This window comes from Hemitrygon akajei, chromosome 9 (assembly GCF_048418815.1).
Source record: "Hemitrygon akajei chromosome 9, sHemAka1.3, whole genome shotgun sequence".
NCBI classification, from domain to species: Eukaryota; Metazoa; Chordata; class Chondrichthyes; order Myliobatiformes; family Dasyatidae; genus Hemitrygon; species Hemitrygon akajei.
In genome coordinates, this window is record NC_133132.1 from 160159756 (window position 1) to 160180629 (window position 20874).

Sequence of the window (20874 nt, forward strand, 5' to 3'; positions counted from 1 at the left end):
AGCTGGGGATGGGCAGCAGGTTTACAAGTAGATGATGGGTGTAATGTGAATGTAAGGAAGGACAAGCCAATGATTGGGTACAAATGCAGACAGGACAAAGAGTTAAGTTGTACCACAGATGCAAAATCCAAAAGGGCGAAGAATGCAAGCCTAAAAGTGCTGTATTTAAATGCACGTAGTTTTCAAATAAAATGGCACAATTAAAGATTGATCAGAATGAGGTTGTGGGCATCACTGAGTTGTGGCTGAAAGAAGGTCACAGTTGGGAGCTTAACATCAAAGGATGTACTTCGTATCAAAAGGACAGGCAGGAGGGCATAGGTGGTGGTGTGACTCTGGTAAGAGATGGAATTACATCTTTAGAAAGAGGTGACATAGGGTCAGAGAACATTGAAACTTTGTGGATGGAGTTACGAAAATGCAAGGGTTTAAAATAACATTATGGGAATCATATCGGCCTCCAAATAGTAGATGAGATGTGGGGTTCAGATTGTAAAGAGAGCTAGAAAGGGCATGTAATAAGGGTAATGTCACAATTGTAATGGGGGACTTCGATATGCAAGGGGATTGGGAAAATTAGGTTGCTGTTGGATCGTGAGAGAGAATTTGTTGAATACCTTTTTTGGAAGCAGTTTGTACTTGAGCCTACTTGGTGTAAGGCTATCTTAGATTGCATGTTGTGTAATAATTTTATTAGGAAGCTTAATGTAAAGGGACTCAGGAGGCAGTGATCCAAGTATGATTGAATTCATTCTGCGCTTTGAGAGGGTGAAGCACAAGTCATGTGTATCAGTATCACAACGGAATAAAGGGAATTACAGAGGCATGAGAGAGGAGCTTGCCCCGGTGGATTGGAGGAGGATACTGGCGGGGATGATGGCAGAGCAGGGATGGCTGAAGTTTCTGGGAACAGATCACAAGTTCAGGATGGATATGTTAGATATGTCCCACAGAAGTTCTCAAACGGCAGGGGTAGGCAACCATGGCTGAAAAAAGAAGTAAGGACTGCATAAAAGCCAAGCAAAGGGCATGTAATGTAGCAAAAGTGAGTGGGTCCCTCGGGTCAGAATTGGGACAGTCACTTTTCACATTGTTTGCCATTGACTTAGATAATGGAATTGATGGCTTGGTGGCAAAGTTTTCAGATGATACGAAGATAGCTGGAGGGGTAGGCAGTGCTGAGGAAGTAATGCAAATTGGAGGAATGGGCAAAAAAGTGGCAGATGGAATACAGTGTTGGGAAATATATGATAATACATTTTGGTAAGAGGGGAAAAAAGTGTAGGCTATTATCTAAATGTGGAGAAAATTCAAATTTCAGAAATGCAGAGGGTCTTGGGAGTCCTCATGCAAGACGCCCCAGAAGGTTAATTTACAAGTTGAGACTGTGGTAAAGAAGGCAAATGCAATGTTGGCATTTGTTTCAAGAGGAATAGAATATAAAAACAAGGATGTAATGCTGAGGCTTTATAAGACACTAGTCGGGCTACACTTGGAGTATTGTCAACAGTTTTGGGCCCCATATCTCAGAAATTTGTGTTGTCCTTGGAGAGAATCCAGAGAAAGTTGATGAGGATGATTCCGGGATTGAAAGAGTTAACATCCGAGGAGCATTTGGCAGCTTTGGGCTTGTACTCGATGGAATTTTGAAGAATGTGGGGGGATCTCATTGACACCTACAAATGTTGAAAGGATGAGATAGGGTGGATGTGGAGAGGATGTTTCCTATGGTTGGGGTGTTCAGAACCAGAGGGCACAGCCTCAAAATTGAGGGGTGACCTTTTAGAACAGAGATAAAGAGGAATTATTTTATCCAGAGAGTTGTGAATCTTTGGAATGCTCTGCCGCAGACAGCTGTGGAGGCCAAGTCCATGGGTACATTTAAGGCAAAATCTAATATTTTCCTGATCGATCAGGACATCAAAGGTTATGGCAAGAAGGCAGATATATGGGGTTCAGTGGGATCTGGGATCAGTCATGGTGGAATGTTGGAGTAGAGTCAATGGGCTGAATGGCCTAATTCTTCTCCTATGGTTTCATGGTCTACTCTTGTCTGGTGGAGGGTCAGATGACATGGGAGCTGTGTCGCCTTGGTTGTAGCAAGGACTAGGGCTCAAGCCTCGCGTTTGCTTGCTGCTGCAGACCAGGTGAGAGAAGCAGAAATGTTTACAACGTGGTGTCTCAGCTCAGCTGGGTCTTGGGTCTCTCCCATCGGTGCTGCCCTCTCATTGTCAAGAAGTGGAATGACAGGCTGGATTGCGGGCATCCGTGCGCTGCTGGGAGAATGCACCATTGAGTGCTGGACATGGTCGCTCTGGGTCTTGGATGACATAATGTTTTTTTTCAAGTGACTATGCTTCTTTGCTGTTTTGAATTATGTTACTCGCTATTTCTGAATGTTTTCTTGCTACTTTGAATATTTTGCACCTTGGCCCCAGAGGAACATTGCCTCATTCAGCTGTGTCTATGTACAGCTTGAATGATAATTAAACTTGATTTGATTTTATTTGATAATGGGAGAGGGCGATGCCTCTGATGGAGTTTGAGTAGGGTAATGTAAGGAGTGACAGATGACACATTGTTCATAATAGAAACTGGTTTGTGTAATTTGCAAACACTCATTGAGTTGTTGTGTTCACTTTAAGAGATGGTGTCTGTGGAATGACGTCAGTGTAAGGTGACTGCTTTTGGTTTGTTAGTACCGGAACTAAAAGGCCACAGCTTTTGTTAAGCAAGTAAAACGACTCTAATGTGCTTTGTTCACAAAATCCTACATTGGTGACCCCCAACACTCTTGGGTGATTCCAGAGTTGCTCAATGACACGTCGACTAACGTAGTTGCTTTGAAGCTGCTGGAGTTTTGGGAGCAGTGGTTTGTCGCGTGGTTTGCACAGCTGGAAGCGCTGTGAGAAATCGCCATGGACAACACCAAATTTTACTACGTCGTAGCATCACTAAGTAGTTGCACTTCAGCAAGAGTTATGAGTCTTCTCACAAAAACAGCCTGCACTCTGAGTATGTCGCTCTAAAAACTCACGGACATTTGGAGTGCGCCAAACAGTTGCTCTCCTTGCCCAGCCTGGGTGACGCTAGGCCGTCAGAACTAATGGACCACATGCTGTCTCTCCTGGGCAATCACTATCCTTGTTTTAGTTTTAAAGAGATCTTTATGCAAAAATGCCTGATCAAGTAACACACACAAAATGCTGGAGGAACTCGGCAGGTCAGGCAGCATCTATGGAAGAGTATGCAGTCAACATTTCAGGCTGAGTCTCTTCATCAGGACTGGAGGGAAAAAAAAAGGATGAGAAGTCAGAGTAAGCAGGTGGGGGAGGGGAGGAAGACGTACAAGATAGTAGGTAATAGGTAAAACCAGGAGAGGGAGAGAGGTAAAATAAAGAGCTGGGAAGTTGATTGGTGAAAGAGATAAAGGGCTGGAGAAGGGGGAATCTGATGGGAGAGGACAGAGGGCCATGGAAGAAAGGGGAAGGGGAGCCTGAAATGTTGACTGTTTACTCTTTTCTATAGAAACTGCTTGGCCTGCTGAGTTCATCCAGCATTTTGTGTTTGGGTGTGTGTGTGTGGCTTGGATTTCTAGCATCTGCAGATTTTCTCTTGTTTGTGAAAAGCCAGATCAAGTTTTACATAGCCCTCGCTAATGCACTTGTGGAGGACTATGGCGAGCTTGCTAAAGCGGCCAGTAGTCTATATTCTGCTAGGTTGAGATGCTTCGCTCCTCCCAGTTTCCCTTTCTATGGAAGCCCTGTCAACAGAGCCTCCAGCAGACTCATGCCCGCAGGTCTGAGCTAAACAATAATGGGTCCATGTTTTTCTGTGTGCGCTTTGGCTCAAATGCCAAGAAGTACTGACCTCCATGCAGCTTCAACAGTGCCAGTGCTTGACACATCAAAAGTTTGAACACCTTGAGCCCCAGCTGCTAAGTTCGTCTGCTATTCATTACAGACAGCTTTTCCACCAGGCCATCAGACTGATTAATTCCTGCTGATACAATTGTATTTCTGTGCTATATCAACGGTTCTGTTGTACATTCTCTATTACAAATGATTATAAATTGCACATTCAAATGGAGACATAATGTAAAGATTCTTGTTCCTCGTGTATGTGAAGGATGTAAGAAATAAAGTCAATTCAATTCAATATTCAAGACTCTGGTGCATTTAGCTGGAAAGATAATTTTTTTCTAAAGTTGACTTAGTCAGAGGCATCAGAATCAGGTTTATTATCACCGGCATGTGACATGAAACTTGTTAACTTGGCAGCAGCTGTTCAATGCAATACAGAATATAGAAGAGAGAAAAAATAAATAAAAATAATAATAAATTAATAAGTAAATCAATTATAATATACGTACATTGAATAGATTAAAAAATGTGAAAAAAACAACAGTATTGACCACTGTTTGCTTCTCCCTGAGATCACATGCACTTCACAATCTTTTAGAAGAATGAGAAGGACCTCGTGAAACCCTAGAGCAGGGATCTGAACCCGGGGTCCACGGACTCCTCTGTTAATGATACTGGCCCACGGTATAATAAATGTTGGGAGCCCCTGCCTTAGAGGGATAATAAATCAACCATGATCGAATGACAGATTCAATGGGCCAAATGGCCTATTTTTTTGCTCCTATGTCTTGTGGTCTTACAAAACTTGCCAAACTGGTATAGAGCATCAAACAGTGCAACATAGGAACAGGCCCTTCAGCCCATTATATTCTGCTGACCTAAATAATCCAATAATTTTTTAAAAAACTATATAAACTACTCACTTCTGCAAACACAATGCCCATGTCTCTCCATATCCTACACATCGATGTGCCAATCTCAGAACCTCTTGAACACCTGAATTGGATTTGCCTCCACCACCATCTCTGGCAGCACATTCCGGTATCTATCGTGCGTGTGCGCCAGTGCCACACATCTTCGTTGAACTTGCCCCCTTTCACCTTAGATGCATGCTTTCTAGTATTGGACATTTTGATGCTGGGAAGAATACTAGCTATTGAATTATGCTTCTTGCAGACAATAAGACAGCACAGTATTGGTATTGTTTGAGAATTGTTGACATTAACCCCTACCACTCTCTATATAACTTCTGTGTATGGAGGTTCTAATATAAACCCTGGGAACATCATCAATTACATTTTGTAACCAAAAAAGAAAAAAAAAATTCTTGCTGTATACTTTAACTATGTTGTACACTTTAACTATTCCTCTCTTTGCACTAGTCACCTTTATGTGCCGTGTCGTATCATGTCGGCAATCATCCTCTTTCCATTGCCATGATTGTTCTTGGAAATTTTTTCTACAGATGTGGTTTGCCATTGCTTTCTGGGCAGTGTCTTTATAAGATGGGTGACCCCAGTCATTGTCAATACTCTTCTGAAACAGTCTGCCTGGCATCCGTGGTCACATAACCAGGATTTGTGAATGTGCTTTACACTAGTGGACCATCAACTTATCTTTAGAGCCTGCAGGTAGAAATTTATCTTTCACTTGTGTTTATTGTGCAATATTACCACGGCTATGCATGTTATTCTGCTCCTGTAGTGTATTTCTAAACCCAAATTTGAGAAATTGAATATAATGAACAGTTGCTATTATATGGCACCTTAAAAAAGATGAATGAGGATAAAATTCTATCTGAGTTTTAAACTGCACAACATGCTACTTATATGCTACTTTATCATGCGTTAAAAACACAATCTGTCACTTATTGCGGTCCCTATTACATATACAGTATGCAACTAGCAATTGCTAGAATAACTCAATTAGGGATGACCTTTTCAAGTCTCGATCCTTCATTAGCCGATACCTTCATTAATCAGGTTTTTGATTCATCAGTGTGACACTAATGGATTTATAATTAGATGGGTAAATCATTTTGTACAATATTTTTAAACCTAGATTCATCACTTCCCTGTCTTTTGACATAATTTCTTTCACTGAAATGTTGCCTTCAATCTCATTGGTACTTTTTCCCTTGACAGTCCAGGAGCATCTCATCAAAACTGTGCATTTGTAACTCCTTTTCCTACCTTCCAATGCTGGGAAGTTCTACAGTCAGGGAAATGCTTCGGAAGTGTGAAGTTCTGGTGTTATACAAAATATATTCAGCAAACTAATAGTGACCTGATAAGCCAGTGATGCTATTTGAGGAATAAATATTGTTCAGAGCTCTGGGATAACTTCCCTTCTCTTCATATTTTTGCTTTGAGATCTTTTCAGAATCAGATTTAATATCACTTGTAATTTGTTGTCTTTGCAGCAGCGGTATGATGCAATTCATAATAACAGAGAAAATGTGAATTATAGTAAATATATATTAAATAGTTAAAATTAAATAATTAATGCAAAATAAGTTAAAGAAAAGTTGCAAGATGGTGTTCAAGGGTTTGATGTCCATTCAGAAATCGGACAGCAGAGGGGAAGAAGTTGCTCCATATATTCCATATATGTGACAGAAATAAAAGAGCCTCTGTTTAATAATCCAAATGGAAGAGACAATCATTGACAGGAAAACACTCCCTCCAGAGTTTCAACTCAATTTTTATTTCCGCATCTCTGGAATGGGACGAACACTTAATCTCTTATTTGGAAGTCGTCATTCTACCAGTTGAGTCATGGTTAGGGTATCAGTGTCATCTTCTTGAACTACGTTGTTTAATCATCTCCAAAATGAACTTCCGAGCACCTCAAAAGGTACTTTTGTACATTTTTAAGGTCTTTTTGGGAGAGATGCATCCAGATTCTTGGCTTTTCTGTTTCCACTACCAATTTTTTTTGGGTCAGAGTCTCAAAACAACACGTTCATTCCGAGTAGTTTTTAAGATCAGTCAGTCTTGAGGAAAGGTGAGACCCTGTTATTTTATACAGCTCTCTGCCTTTCATACTCGGTGGATAGATTTCTGTTCAGAAAGTTAATTTTAGCATGACTGGGTCTAGAAGTGGCTCCGAGGAAGAGGGTGTGCGCTACAAGGACTGGGATGTTTTCTCTCGGGTGTTGGTGGTTGAGGGGAGACCTGATAAAAGTTTATAAAATTGTGAGGAATAGACAGGGTTAGTAACCAGAATCTTTTTTTCCCCCAGGGTAGAAATGTCCAGCAGTAGATGATGTGCATTTAAGGTGAGGGGGTGGGGAAGGTAAGGTTGAAGGTGTATTTTTTTATATATACAATGCTAAGTGCTTGAAACAGGCTGCCAGGGGTAGCAGATAGGAATGTGACATTTAAGAGGCTGCTGGATAGGCAGGTGCATATCCAGGCAATAAAGGAATATGGATCATCCACAGGCTGAAAATATTTAAATTTTCATTTAATTTGCCATTGTGTTCATCACAGATATAGTGGGCTGAGAGCTAGTCCTGTGCCTTACTGGTATATGATCAGGTTACTTTTTTCTTCAGAATCAGAATCGGGTTTACTATCACCAGCATTTGCTGTGAAATTTGTTAACTTCATGGCAGCAGTGCAATGCAATACATAGTAATAAAAAAATGCGAATTACAGTTAAGTGTATGTATGTAAGTGCATCAAATAGTTAAATTACATAGTGCAAAAACGGAAATAAAAACAGGAGTGAAATAGTGTTCATGGACCATTCAGAAATTGGATGGCAGAGGGAAAGAAGCTGTTGAGTCATTGAGTGTGTGTTTTCTGGCTTCTGTACCACCACCTCCATGGCAGCAATGAGACGAGGGAATGTCCTGGGTGATGTCCTTGATGATGGACGCCCTCTTTCTGAGGCATTGCTCCCTGAAGATGCCTTGGATGCTATGCAGGCTAGTACCCATGAAAGCACAGACTAATTCTCCAGGTCCAATGACTGACATTTGTTTTGCATATGCTTAACATAACCCGAGGCCACGTTTTCCAGGTATCACCCAAACTTTTTATTTACCTCTGCCCCAATGACCAGCTTCCATTGCACTTTCCCACTCTGCACAACTCTGAGAATTCTGATCTCTATTTCTCTTCTTTGTTGTTGTTTTCACTCTCCATTGATTACTCCACCTTAATTTCTTGGCTGAAAAGAGTACCTGAGCCTTCTTCCCTGTCATAGCTTTAGCAGGTCTCTTTGGCTGTCCTATTTTATTTCTATTTATTGAGGTACAGCTCGGAGCAAACCCTTCCGGCCCTTCGAGCTGCTCCGCTCAGCTATCTCTGGATTTAACCCTAGCCTAATCTCAGGACAATTTACAGTGACCAATTAGACTGCCAACCAGTACGCCTTTGGACTGTGGGAGGAAACCAGAGCACCCGGAGGAAACCCATGTGGTCCTAGGAAGAACATACATACTCCTTACAGGTGGTGTGGGAATTGAACCCAGGTTGTCTGGGTAAAGTATGATAACCACTATGCTAAGTTCCTCTAGGCCCTACCCCCTCCCCTATCTCTATTACTGGCTTCGGCCCTCTTTCCACCCCCCCCCCATGCCTGATGAAGGGTCTCGGCCCAAAACGTTGGCTACTCTTTTCTCACGGATGCTGCCTGACCTGCTGAGTTCTTCCAGCGTTGTGTACGTATTCTTCGATCCACAGCATCTGCAGTTGTATTTTTGTGTTATGCTACCATGCATCGGCCTTAAAGTTCTTTATCATCTTCCTTAATATATTCTTTCATGTCAAATTTTGTATGAAAATATTCATGTGAATTGCCGTCTGATGTCAATGGTACTGTAGAAATTATTTATTTATTATTTATTGGCATACAACGTGGAATAGGCCTTTCAACCACCCACTCAGCAGCCCCTGATTTAACCTTGGCCTAATCACACGATCGTTTACAGTGACCAGACGGTAGTGTAGAGGTTAGCACATTGCTTTACAGTGTAGGTGACATGAGTTCAATTCCCACCGCTGATTGTAAGGTCCTTGTGACTGCATGGGTTTCCTCTGGGTGCTCTGGTTTCCTCCCACAATCCCTGCGTTCTGGCAGGCAGCTATTCATGAGCCTGGTCTTCTGCCTCCTCAAGTCAAGTTTATTGTCATTTCAACCATAAATTGCTGGTACAGTACACGGTGAAAATGAAACAAGGTTCCTCCAGGACCCTGGTGCTACATGAAACAACACAAAACTACACTAGACTATGTGAGACAGCACAAGGCTACACTAGACTATGTAAAACAACATAAAAACTGCACTAGACTACAGACCTGCACAGGACTACATAAAGTGCACAAAATAGTGTAGGGCAGTACTGTACAATAATTAATAAACAAAAATAGGCACAACAGAGGACAACTTACAAAATAGTAATAAATGATGTAGATGTCAGTCTAGACTCTGGGTATTGAGGAGTCTGATGGCTTGGGGAAAGAAACTGTTGCACAGTCTGGTCGTGAGAGCCTGAATGCTTTGGTGCCTTTTCCCAGATGGCAGGAGAGAGAAGAGTTTGTGTGAGGGGTGCATGGGGTCCTTCCCAATGCTGTTAGCTTTGCGGGTGCAGCGTGTGGTGTAAATGTCTAATAGCGGGAAGAGAGACCCCCAATGATCATAGCTGACCTCACTATCCTGTACTGCTATCCAGAATTATTGAATGTGGGATATTAATTATTTGTAACTGGTTGTCTGTGGTTTTACCTGCTAACTTTATATTCCTCAAATGTTTCAGTAGAACGCTTCATGCTTCTCTTTGTCTTGCTCAAGTAATTAACCTAATTATGGATCTTCATCCCTAATTAAAGGGAGCGACACCAATGACTAAGTAAGTTAAAAATGAAATGTAGTCCCGATGAAGGGTCTCGGCCTGAAACATTGACTGTGTATTGCTTTCCATTGATGCTGCCTGAACTCCTGTGTTCCTCCAGCACTTTATGTGTGCGTTGCTTTGGATTTTCAGCATCCGCAGAATTTCTTGTGTTTGAAAATACAGTATAGAATCTCATACCCCAAGCCTGCTTCAGTAATGGTTATTAATGGAGGGTCTGATTCAAGGCCACTGTGCAGGCAAAACTGAACAAAATAGATAAATAATGAATCAGGATGTGCAAACCTCCAACTGTCAAGTAAATTAAAAAGTTATTTTCAAAATGTCCAAATCTTTTTTTAAAAAAAGCGATTTGATAAATGAGCTGGAACACTATATTCAAAAGCTAAAACTCAGACTACTGGAAATATGATGCTATATTTATTAAAAAAAAATTGGTCTGTTCTACAGCAGAGCATTCATCTGAGTAATTCACATAAACTGGAGCCATATGGCAAATTATGATAGTTCTAAGGGGGCTCAGTAATGTGTGCACTTTCCAGTGGATATCAACTGATTGAGGATAAATTAACACGATGTATTGTGGAGCAGATGCATGACAACGTGCACTGCCTAGGGGTGGACCCTAGGACACAGCCGAACGTAATGAAGAAACAATCCCCACTAGAAGCCACGTTCTGCATTTAAATGGTAGCTGTGCAACAAGGCCTAGACGATAAAACTGGGAACTACGTGAGCACGAATGAAGAAAACTTCTAAATCTCTTTGGGCTGATTTGATTTTGTCTTTTTTTTTCCCCCCTCTCTCTGCTCTCGGCAGCCTGTGAAGGCTAACGGGCAAAGATAATAAGTGGCAGACCAGAGCGTGGTGGGAGGAGATTCGGCTCTATTGAATTTGTCAGTGAGCACATAGAGCAGCTCAGAGTGAGATCACATCCTCGCACTACAGGCTGTCTATATCAGTGTATCGCAGCAGCTCGTGGGGGGCTGCATGATATCCTCGGGACTACAGCAAGAAACCAAAAAAAAAAGCCGTTTATCTTCACCCTCAGGATTGCGTCTGAGGTCAGCTCAACAAAATGGGCCTCAAGTAGGATACTTTTTTTAAAGAAGTCTTACGGAACTGCATCTGGTACTTTTATGGTCAATTCTGGATTACTTTTGGTTTCGTACTTAACACTCCACTATGTGGGGCAGAGTAATCTCAGACCACAAGAATGGTTTTCTGATCTGCAGCAGACAAACAGGTAAAAAGCATGCAGAAAGGGATCTCGATTTCAATAAGCGGATTTATTTATTTTTTTGCTGTATGTTAACGGAGCAGCTGGAGGAGGGTGTCCCTACCAGCAGCGTGGCTAATCAATGTACGAGCCGAGACTAGCTTGGAGTTCAGAGAAGTGAGATGTTGTTTAACTGTTCAGGGTGTTTGAATCGACAAGAAGAAGAAAAATCAAAGCCAGTGACACATTCTGAGCTTGTCAGAGATTGTGGGGGAAGAAAGCTGTGTGTTCGAGGCTGACTACTAAATAGATGTTGCTGATCCAGATGGTGCAATTGTGCATCTGTTATATTGAATTTCAGCATAGTTTAATGAAATTTAAGATGTATAGTACTCCTTTTAATGTTTTTAGCAAAAGTTCATTTTTGATGCTTTGCAAATCTCGTAACAGGCCTTGAATGTTAATACTTTGGGGGGGGGCAGGAGCTGATGTTGTTAGAGATTTTGCCACGTAGCTTTTTAATTTAAACTTGATTTTTGCGAAAGTTTATTTTGAAATTCAGGGTTTAAAAAATTACTGAAAAAGCGCAAAATGTTTAGCACGTTTAGCCAAGGCAGTCATAAATCCACCAGCTAACAAACGAGCTCACTGAACATGTCAGTTTGCTGAACGTGTTGGCCTGGAAATTTGTCTCCCTTTGGTAATGGTTCATGCACTATCTAGTTGGAAAGTGAATGGAACGGAATACAGGACAACATACTACCACTAGTGACCACGGACAAACATTCCCATGAAAGTGTTCATTTCTATACAGCTCCATGCTGTGTTGTACCAGTTGGTATTTCAAAGCCATTCACATATGGTGACTATATTGCTACTTTAAGAAAATTGACCAAAGTATAGCTTACACGTACTATATAAAACCATTGGGTCGTGTTAATAGCTCAATAATGCCTAATATCTTTCACTCCTCCTCTCCTATGTTTCTTTGCTACTTTCATATTGAAGCAAGTTAAGCCTGTGAGGGGAGAAAGAGTGACAAATGATGGCAAGGTGCCTTGGCTGTTTTTCCACAATCTACACAGGGCATTGAAGCTGTTTAGTGCTGATGTCAGTATATTGGATTATCTCAGTAAGATTCAGTACTGACTTGGGATTATACATCACGTGTCCAGGGATGCTATCCGCCAAAAATACACTGAGTGGCCACTTTATTAGGTACACCTTATTAATGCCAATATCTAATCAGCCAATCACGTGGCAGCAACTCAGTTCATAAAAGCCCCTGGATGTGGTCAAGAGGTTCAGTTGTTGTCAGACCAAACATCAGAGCGGGGAAAGAAATATGATCCAAGTGACTTTGACCTTGGAGTGATTGCTGGTACTAGACGGAGTGGTCTGAGTACCTCAGAAGCTGCCGATTTCCCGGGATTTTCACGCACAGCACTCTCCAGTGTTTACGGAGGACGGTGCAAGGAACAAAACGACAGCATCCAGTGGGTGGCGGTTCTGTGGCTGGAGGCACCTTGGTGTCAGAGGGGTCAGAGGAGAATGGCCAGCTGGTTCAAGCTGTGGCAGAAAGGTGACAGCAACTTAAACAACCGCACATTACAACAGCGGAAGAGCATCTCTGGGCGCGCAGCCTTGAAGCGGATGGGCTACAGCAGCAGAAGAGCATGAGCGTGCCTCCTGTACCTAACAAAGTGGCTACTGAGTGTAGAGGGTGGTCCAGCCTATGAAGGAAAGGCTGCTCTTTACCTATGCAGTTAGATCACTGCTGTCAACAACGTAGACACCTTTGATCCTGACGCCGTCCTCATCTGCTGCCCACATTTTTTGTGAGGGGAGAATGAATCACAGTTGCCGGCAAAGTGCCTTGGCTGTTTTAATCCATAATCTACACAGGGCATTGAAACTGATAAGTGCTATTGTGAGGATATTGGATTATCTCAGTAAGATTCAGTACTGACTCCGGACCATACGCCACATGTTCAGTGAAGGTATTTGGCAGAGAGTCCTGATACCGAGGTTTCAAAGTGAAATGAATTTGGATATTGACTAAATATTGCAAGTAGATTTAGGATTGGAAACAGGTTTATTATCACTGACATAAAAAAATTGAAATTTGTTACTTTGTCTCAGCAGTATAGTGCAAGAGTAAAAGTTACCAAAATAACTAGTGCAAAAGATAAATAATGAGGTAGTGTTCATGGGCCGTTCAGAAATCTGACAGAGGGAGGAGAAGCTGTTTTTAAATTGTTGAGCGTGGATATTCAGGCTCCTGTACCACCACCTTGATGGTAGTAGGACGAAGAGAGCGTGTCCCAGATGGTGAGGGTCTTTAATGATGATTGCCGCCGCCTTGAGGCACTGCCTCCTGAAGATGTCCTCGCTGGCGAGGAGGATGATGCCAGTGAAGGAGCTGGCTGTCTACAACACTCTGTACCCTCTTGCAATCCTGTGCTGATGAATTCTCGCATAATTCAACACAAGCTGGCAGACTTGAGGTTGGTTGGTGTGCAAGGAATTTGAAGAGTTCACACATAAGTGAGAATTCTTTTTGAGGAAAAAGTCAAATATATTTCTGTGGACCCCTCTGTAGATACAGCACCTGAGCAATGTATTGGCAAGCCATCTAATCCATAAGACACATGAATGAGCGATTTCCCAAAATGATTAATAGTCTTCAGCAGGGGAAGAATTTAAGTGAGAGGAGTTTATTGTCAGTAGGTAGAACTGCTCCTAGTTGCTCAGCTGTTGTATTGAAGTAGTGATATTGAAAGAGGTGAGAAAAGCAGACTTTACTGTTTGCCATCTAATCATACACCTCATTGGGAGAAACAGACTAACTTTACAAACGTCTCAATCTGCCTCTTGGTTAGCATTTCAGAGACATGCCTCTTGTTTCTTCCTCTGCTTTACAGCTTCAAACATAACCCGTTTTCTCAATTTTCCAGTTCTATTAAAGGGTCAGTGGCCTGAAATATTAACCCACTTTTTTCTTTTTCTGAGCCACCTGATTTGCAGAGTGCTTCTGAGTTGTCTTTTTTTTTAAAATTCAAAGTTGTACATGCAGACAATAATTTGGAGACCCAAGTCAAATTTCACCATGGCAGCTGTAGAGTTAAATTCCAGTAAATAAACCAGAATTGCTGGAATAATTAATAACTATAATTGTTACAATTCTTATAATTAAACAATGAAACATTTTGTTTGTTAATGTACTTCAGGGGAAGATATTTGCCCTCCTTATTCAGTCTGATTTGTTAAATATGATTCAAGAGCCACCTATGTGGCTCCCTTATGAGGGCTGGCTCATGGACTTCTTCCTCTTGTAGCTGATAATCCTTCTGCAGTCGATTGAATAAGCCCTTCTCAGTTTTGCTGACGTTGACAGGTGGTTGTTGTGACACCATTCAATGAGATTTTCAATCTCCCCCCATATGCCAATTCATCACCACTTTTGACTCAGTCAACAACAGTCTTGTCATCAGCAATCTTAAACACACCATTGCATTTGTACTTAACCCCCGCTTCATTCTCAGTATCTACCTGTGGTAGGATTGTCTGACTATAATGGTGTAGGTCACAGTGACTATGAAATGGTGCCTGTAGAGACAAATTTCTTCGCATTGAGTACCCCCTCGTTGGTGTGGACATGATCTAGCAGCTCTGAAATGGACATCCCTGCTGCACTGTGACCATGAACAGCAGCAGGGAACGTAGACCCTTAAGGCCTAGAACATCTCTTAATCCAAGTTCAAAGTAAATTTATTATTAAAGTGCATCTATGCCACCATATACAACCCTGAGATTCATTTTCTTGTGGGCATAGTCAATAAATCTATAGAGTAACAACTATTACAGGATCGATGAAACACTGCTCACCTAGGGCATTCAACCAGAGTGCAAAATACAGCAAACTGCAAATAGAAAAAGAAATAATAATGATAAATAAATATCAAGAACATGAGATGAACATTTCAACGAAGGGGCAAGTGAGGTTATCCCCTTTGATTCAAGAGCCTAATGACTGAGGGGTAATAACTGTTCCTGAACCTGGTGGATTGAGTTTTGAGGTTCCTGTACCACCTTTCTGACGGCAGCAGTAAGAAGAGAGAATCCTGAAGATTTCCTGAAACAGTGTTTCATGTAGATGTGTTTAATGGTGGGGAGGCCTGTACCTGTGATGGACTTGGACCATAAACACTACTTTTTGCTGGACTTTCCATTTGAGGGCAATCATGTTTCCATACCAGGCTGTGATGCAACCGGTCAATATACTCTCCAAGTATCAGGCCTGTGGCTCAATAAGCATGGTGAGCAACACTGCGGAAACTTAAAAACATAAGCTGAAGAAGTTGCAACACAGGGCAGCATGCAATCAACAGGAAGAAGTGATTTCACAACCAATGGATCAGATCACTCTGCAGTCTGACTAGATTTGGTCATCTGTGCCTGTGGAAAATTTAAAGTTAATGAGAGGAGATCACATGGATGGGAAGCCTGTGGAAGGCGGTGGTGCAGTTGGAATTTGATGGGAACAGCCAGAATAATAGTTCAGCACAGACTAGATGGGCTGAAGTGCCTGCTTCTATGCTGTAGTGCTCTGTGACTCTGACTCCCAGAGCATTCCCATCCTCAGCAATGGTGGACCACAGAGGGAAGTCTGAAACATTCGTAACCATATTTGGCCAGAGGTACCAAGAGGGTGATTGATGTCATCTTCCAAGAGCCCACCATCCAGGAAGGCAGTCTTCACCCAGTTTAATTTAGTGTGAATAATTTCAAGAAATGTCTGCGAGAGCAGGATACAACAGCGTCCAGACAACATCCGTGTTGTGATTCAATAAGGGGTGTAGGTGGTCATGGGTAATATGGTTGTGAAGCAAACCTGTTGTGGAAATGAAGATGTGCTCCAGAACCGGCCATATCTCTAGCAGAGATGCCTCTGGATATCTACAACATTAGTATCTACCTGACGATGTTGAATGTTGTCCTAAACATAAAAATATGAGCATATCCTTCACTTGACTTAATTCAGTCCAATTACCATCCAATGAGTCTGCTCTCAATTATTGAAAAAAATAGATGGATTCTGCTTCCAAGCAGAACTTGCCAAACAATAATCTGATCATTGATGCCCAGCTTGGGTTTGGCCAGGACCAATCATCTCCAAACATCATCACAACCTTGGTCCAAACATGTTTCAAAGAAGCTAATTTCAGTGGTGAAGAGAAAATAATGGAATTCAACATCAAAAAGCATGCTTCTATAAATTTAGCATGTTGTAGCCCTGTATGCCCCAGTAAAACTGGAGTCAATGGGCATCATAGGAAAATAAGACTCTAGTGATTGAACTCATACATTGCACAAAGGTAGGTGGTAGTGGTTGTTACCACTATCATCACTTTATACTGCAGGAATTCTTCAAAGCAATACCCTATACCCAACCATGTTTAGCAGCTTCACCAATGATCTGTCTATTACTAAGTCAGAAGTAGTGAAGTTTAAAACTAAGCATTAGCAAGGACAATGCAGCCAACCTGAACAGTACTTCACTGATCACTCTAGATATTCATTCTCTCTACCTACGATTCATAATGGCTTCAATTGCACCATCAACAAAATGGACTACCATTACTTACTTTTGTTTCTACGACATCTCCCAAACCGATGACACTGTGCTCCCAAGTAGTACCAGGATAACAGGCTGATGGGAACAGCACCACATACAGGTTTTCCTCCGTGTCAAAACATCATCTTGCCTTGGAAGAGAATCACTATTCCTTTTCTTGTCACTGCATTTCGTTCCTGAGACATCCTCCCTGATATCAGCTAACTAAACTGGTGGCTGACCATTACCTTCTCGGGCTACGTTTGGCAAGATGCTGAATAATGAATTTTTAAGTAAAATCCAGTGCGATGAAAGTGCTTTTAAAAACTCCTTAGCAATATGAGCAGCATGGAGATGTAAATTTGGAGCGAGAGCAATTATCAAATGGGGCTCAGTTCCTGCCACTGTTTGTAAGTTGTGGGCATGCTATGTTGCTGCTAGTAACATACTAACACTCGGACTGTTGACACGAATGACATATTTCACTATATGTTTCAATGTACGTGTGGCAAAGCTAATCTTTAATTGCAGTCAGGGTATGAATGTGAATACTCTTGCTTGACAATGTGAGAAACCTTTAGGAATTAAGGAGATGTGTAGAAAAGTGGCTGTGAAGTAAAATATCACCCATGATCTTGTTTCTTACGTTGTATTGTTTTGCACACAGATCTAATATTGGGGTTAGAACCAGTGTAAGTTTGATTTCAGCTAGTTTTCTCATTTAGAAGGAGCATTTGGATAGAGTTGTCACTGCTGGAGAGTTGGTGTGTCACTGTTTTCTACCAATTGACTCTTCTCCAGTTTTTATTCCAAAGCATGACATGCCATAATTGTATTCATCTCCTTTTGTGCAGCATTGGTTTCGCTTTTGTGTACTGTCTGATGGTGTTTTCTGTGCATCTGTACCTCCAATATCTTTCTGAACAGTAAAGGAACCCTAGGGTATATACAATACTGTTCAGAAGTCTAAGGCACCCTTTATATTTTATATGGTATCAGATGGTATGGCCTCCAGAGAGCCCTGATCTCAACGTCATTGAGGCTGTCTGGGATTACCTGGAGAGACAAAGCAAATGAGACAGCCAAAATCTGCAGAAGAGCAGCAAGTTCTCCAAGATGCTTGGAAGAACCTCCCAGCCAATTTTCTTATAAAACTGCTCGACAATGTACCGAAAAGTATTGTTGCAGTTTTAAAGGCAAAGTGTGGTTACACCCAGTATTAATTTGATTTAGTCTTTTACTGTTTACTGCTCTTTATTGTAAACTTTTTGATATTTAGAAACTTTTCATTATTTTTGAAAGCATCTTTGCTTATAGTAATTTTTATGTGCCTAAGACTTTTGCACAGTATTGTATAACAATGGTGTCATCCATCATGTTAGATGTTGTGAAGTTGTGGGCAAGCATTTCTTTTTCATGAATCAGCCTTCCAGGTAAATGCATTCACATTACAGTCAAAATTGCAGAAAGTTATAAAAACCATACTCTTTCTTTTGCCTCTTGCGTCTATTTAAACTTATTTGTAGATTGCTGAATGCAAAAGCTAGTGCAATTAGCCAATGATTTCAAATTATTAATTCTTGATTGAGAGAAAAATCGTACTCAAGAATTTTGAGAATTCTGTTAACCTGCGCAGATATAGTCAGCTTTGTCATTAAAAACCATTCTAATCACAACATCACATACACAAAATGCTGAAGGAACTCAGCAGGTCAGGCAGCTTTTATGGAGAGGAATAAAGAGTCGATGTTTTGGGCCTAGACTCTTCATTAGTCCTGATGAAGAATCTTGTCCTAAAATATCATTTGCTTATTCCTCTGCATAGATGTTGCCTGACCTACAGAGTTCCTTCAGCATTTTGTGTGTGTTAATCTGAAGTTCCTGCATTTGCAGAATCTCATGTTGTCACAATGTTCAGTTGATCACCAGTCCCTAAATCTGTTTTAGATAATTGACAGCAACTAACAGATGCAAAACTACATAACCATATACTATTTTCTTTAGTGTAATCATTTCCCCAGTAATTGAAAATACGCTTTTAAAGCATACCATTATGACTTGTGGCTTTTGAAAATAAAATAAATTTAGACCCCGTTTCTAAGAAGGGATGTGCCGGCATCTGACAGGGCCCAGAGGAGGCTTACAATGAATGGTAAGCAAGAGAGAATCTGCAGATGCTGGAAATCCAAGCGTGCACACAAAATGCTGGAGGAACTCAGCAAGTCAGGCAGCATCTATGGAGAAAAGTACAGTTGACGCTTCAGGCGGAGACCTTTCGGCACGACTGATGAAGATTCTTGGCCAGAAACATCAACTGGACTTTTTTCCATAGATGCTGTCTGGCCTGCTGAGTTCCTCTAGCATTTTGTGTGTGTTGCTTACAACGAATGATCATGGGAATAAAAGGGCTAACACATTAGGACCATTTGATGTCTCTGGGCTATACTCACTGGAGTTTAGAAGAATGAGAGGTGAACATCACTTTGAAACCTACCGAATATTAAAAAGCCCAGATATTGGATGTGGAGAGGATGTTCCAATAGGACCAGAAGGCACAGCCTCAGATTAAAAGGATATCCCTTTAGAACAAAGATGAGGAGAAGGTAATTTAGCCATAGGGTGGTGAATCTGTGCAATTCATTGCTACAGACAGCTTTGGAGGTCAAATCATTGGGTATATTTATAGTGGGGGGTTTATAGGTTTTTGATGTCTAAGGGTATCAAAGGTTATGGGAAGAAGGCAGGAAAATGGGGTTGAGAGGACAAATACGTCAGCCACAATAGAATGACAGATCATGTTCAGTGGGCTGAATGGCCTAATTCTGCTCCTATGTCTTATGGTCTAAATTCATGAGCCACTTCCAAGGTGGATAGATCAAAATTATACAATGAGGGGTATAGATAGGATAAATGCAAGCAGGTTGTTTTTTTTTCCCATGGAGGGTGGGTGAGAGTAGAATAGAGGTCATATGTGAAAAGTGAAACTTCAAGGGGAACATGAGAGGGAACATCACTCCGAGGGTGGTGAGAGTGTCGAAATGCTGGATGCAAGTTTGATTTCAACATTTAAGAGAAGTTTGAAGAAGTGCATGAACGGGAGGAGTAAGAAATGCTATGGTCTAGATGCAGATAGATGAGACCGGCAGAATAATAGTTTGGCATGTACTAGATGGGCCAAAGGGCCTATTTCTGTGCTGCAATACTCTATATAATCAGATTTGCTGTTGGGTATGTCAGGTGTTGTTGGGACCTGCTTCCAGAGTTATCATTTCTTAACTTGGGCAAAATACTGCAGAATTCTTACTTTTGCTGGATTTGTACTTCAAAATGTTCAGTCTTTTGGTTTGGCAAATCTAACATAATCCTTTGGAAATCCCAAGTCTGCACTGTATAATTATTTTTCAGGGCTCCTATGCTAAATGCATATAATAGCTCCAGTTGGTTTTGTGGCACCCAAGCCTTTTAGTCGCTGGTTTTGCTGAAAGAAGTCTGGTTAGCTGAGTCTAATAAGTGAAACCCTCAGCCACCTGCTCCCACTGCAGTTCTTTCCCCAGACAAAGAGGAAAGAAGAGTCAATTTAGTTAATACACCAGTTGGAAATATTTCAAGGTTTCAAGGACATTGCCCTTCCCCTATTAAGGGCAAATTAAAGACACAAGGGAGAGAATCAGGTTTTTGAATAGACGACTGTAAGAGTTGGCACTGAAAGCAAAAGCATAGCTAGCAGACTTTTTTAGCTAGTATTTTGGAAGAAAGGCATTTCTAAAATATTTTTTGGAATACTGTATATATACTACGATTCATTGATTACAGCTCAGTATTTAGCACCATCGTAACCCTCAGTACTAATCAACAAGCTCCAAAACCTGGGCCTCTGTAACTGGATCCTTGACTTCATCAGGACATGGCGTTGCGTATGGATCGGAAATAGCATTGCGTAATGTAATGGGTGGCAGATGACACATATTGTTCATAACAGAAACTATTCTACATAATTCACAAATGTCATCATTGAGGTGTTGTGTTCACTTTAAGTGATATGTCTGATGTAATATGTCCATAAAAGGTCACTACTTTCATTACGAACAAACCAAGAACAAAGGGTTGTGGCTTTTGTTAAGCACTTAAAATGACTCGCATGTTTTATTTGCAAAATCCTACAATAGCATTCTCCTGCTCGCTGACAATCAACACTGGCACACCTCAAGGATACCTGCTACTCTACTCTCTCTACACCCACGACTGTGTGGATAGGCACAATTCAAACGCCGTCCGTAAATTTGCCGATGACATAAGCATTGTTGGCAGAATT

General features: G+C 41.3%; 1 protein-coding gene across 3 annotated transcripts in view; it reads left to right on the plus strand.

Annotated features, from left to right (window-relative positions):
* The window catches only part of cep85l (centrosomal protein 85, like), a 322550-nt gene that overhangs the window by 34975 nt on the left and 266701 nt on the right, over positions 1-20874 (plus strand). For 2 of the 3 annotated variants that reach the window (XM_073057396.1, XM_073057397.1), the window contains exon 1: positions 10407-10972. The exons of the other annotated variant lie outside the window; for it this stretch is intronic. In XM_073057396.1, coding sequence (XP_072913497.1) covers positions 10912-10972 — 61 coding nt within the window. In that variant the 5' untranslated portion in view covers positions 10407-10911. Of the gene's footprint in view, positions 1-10406; positions 10973-20874 lie in introns of those variants that run through there. 3 annotated transcript variants of the gene reach the window in all.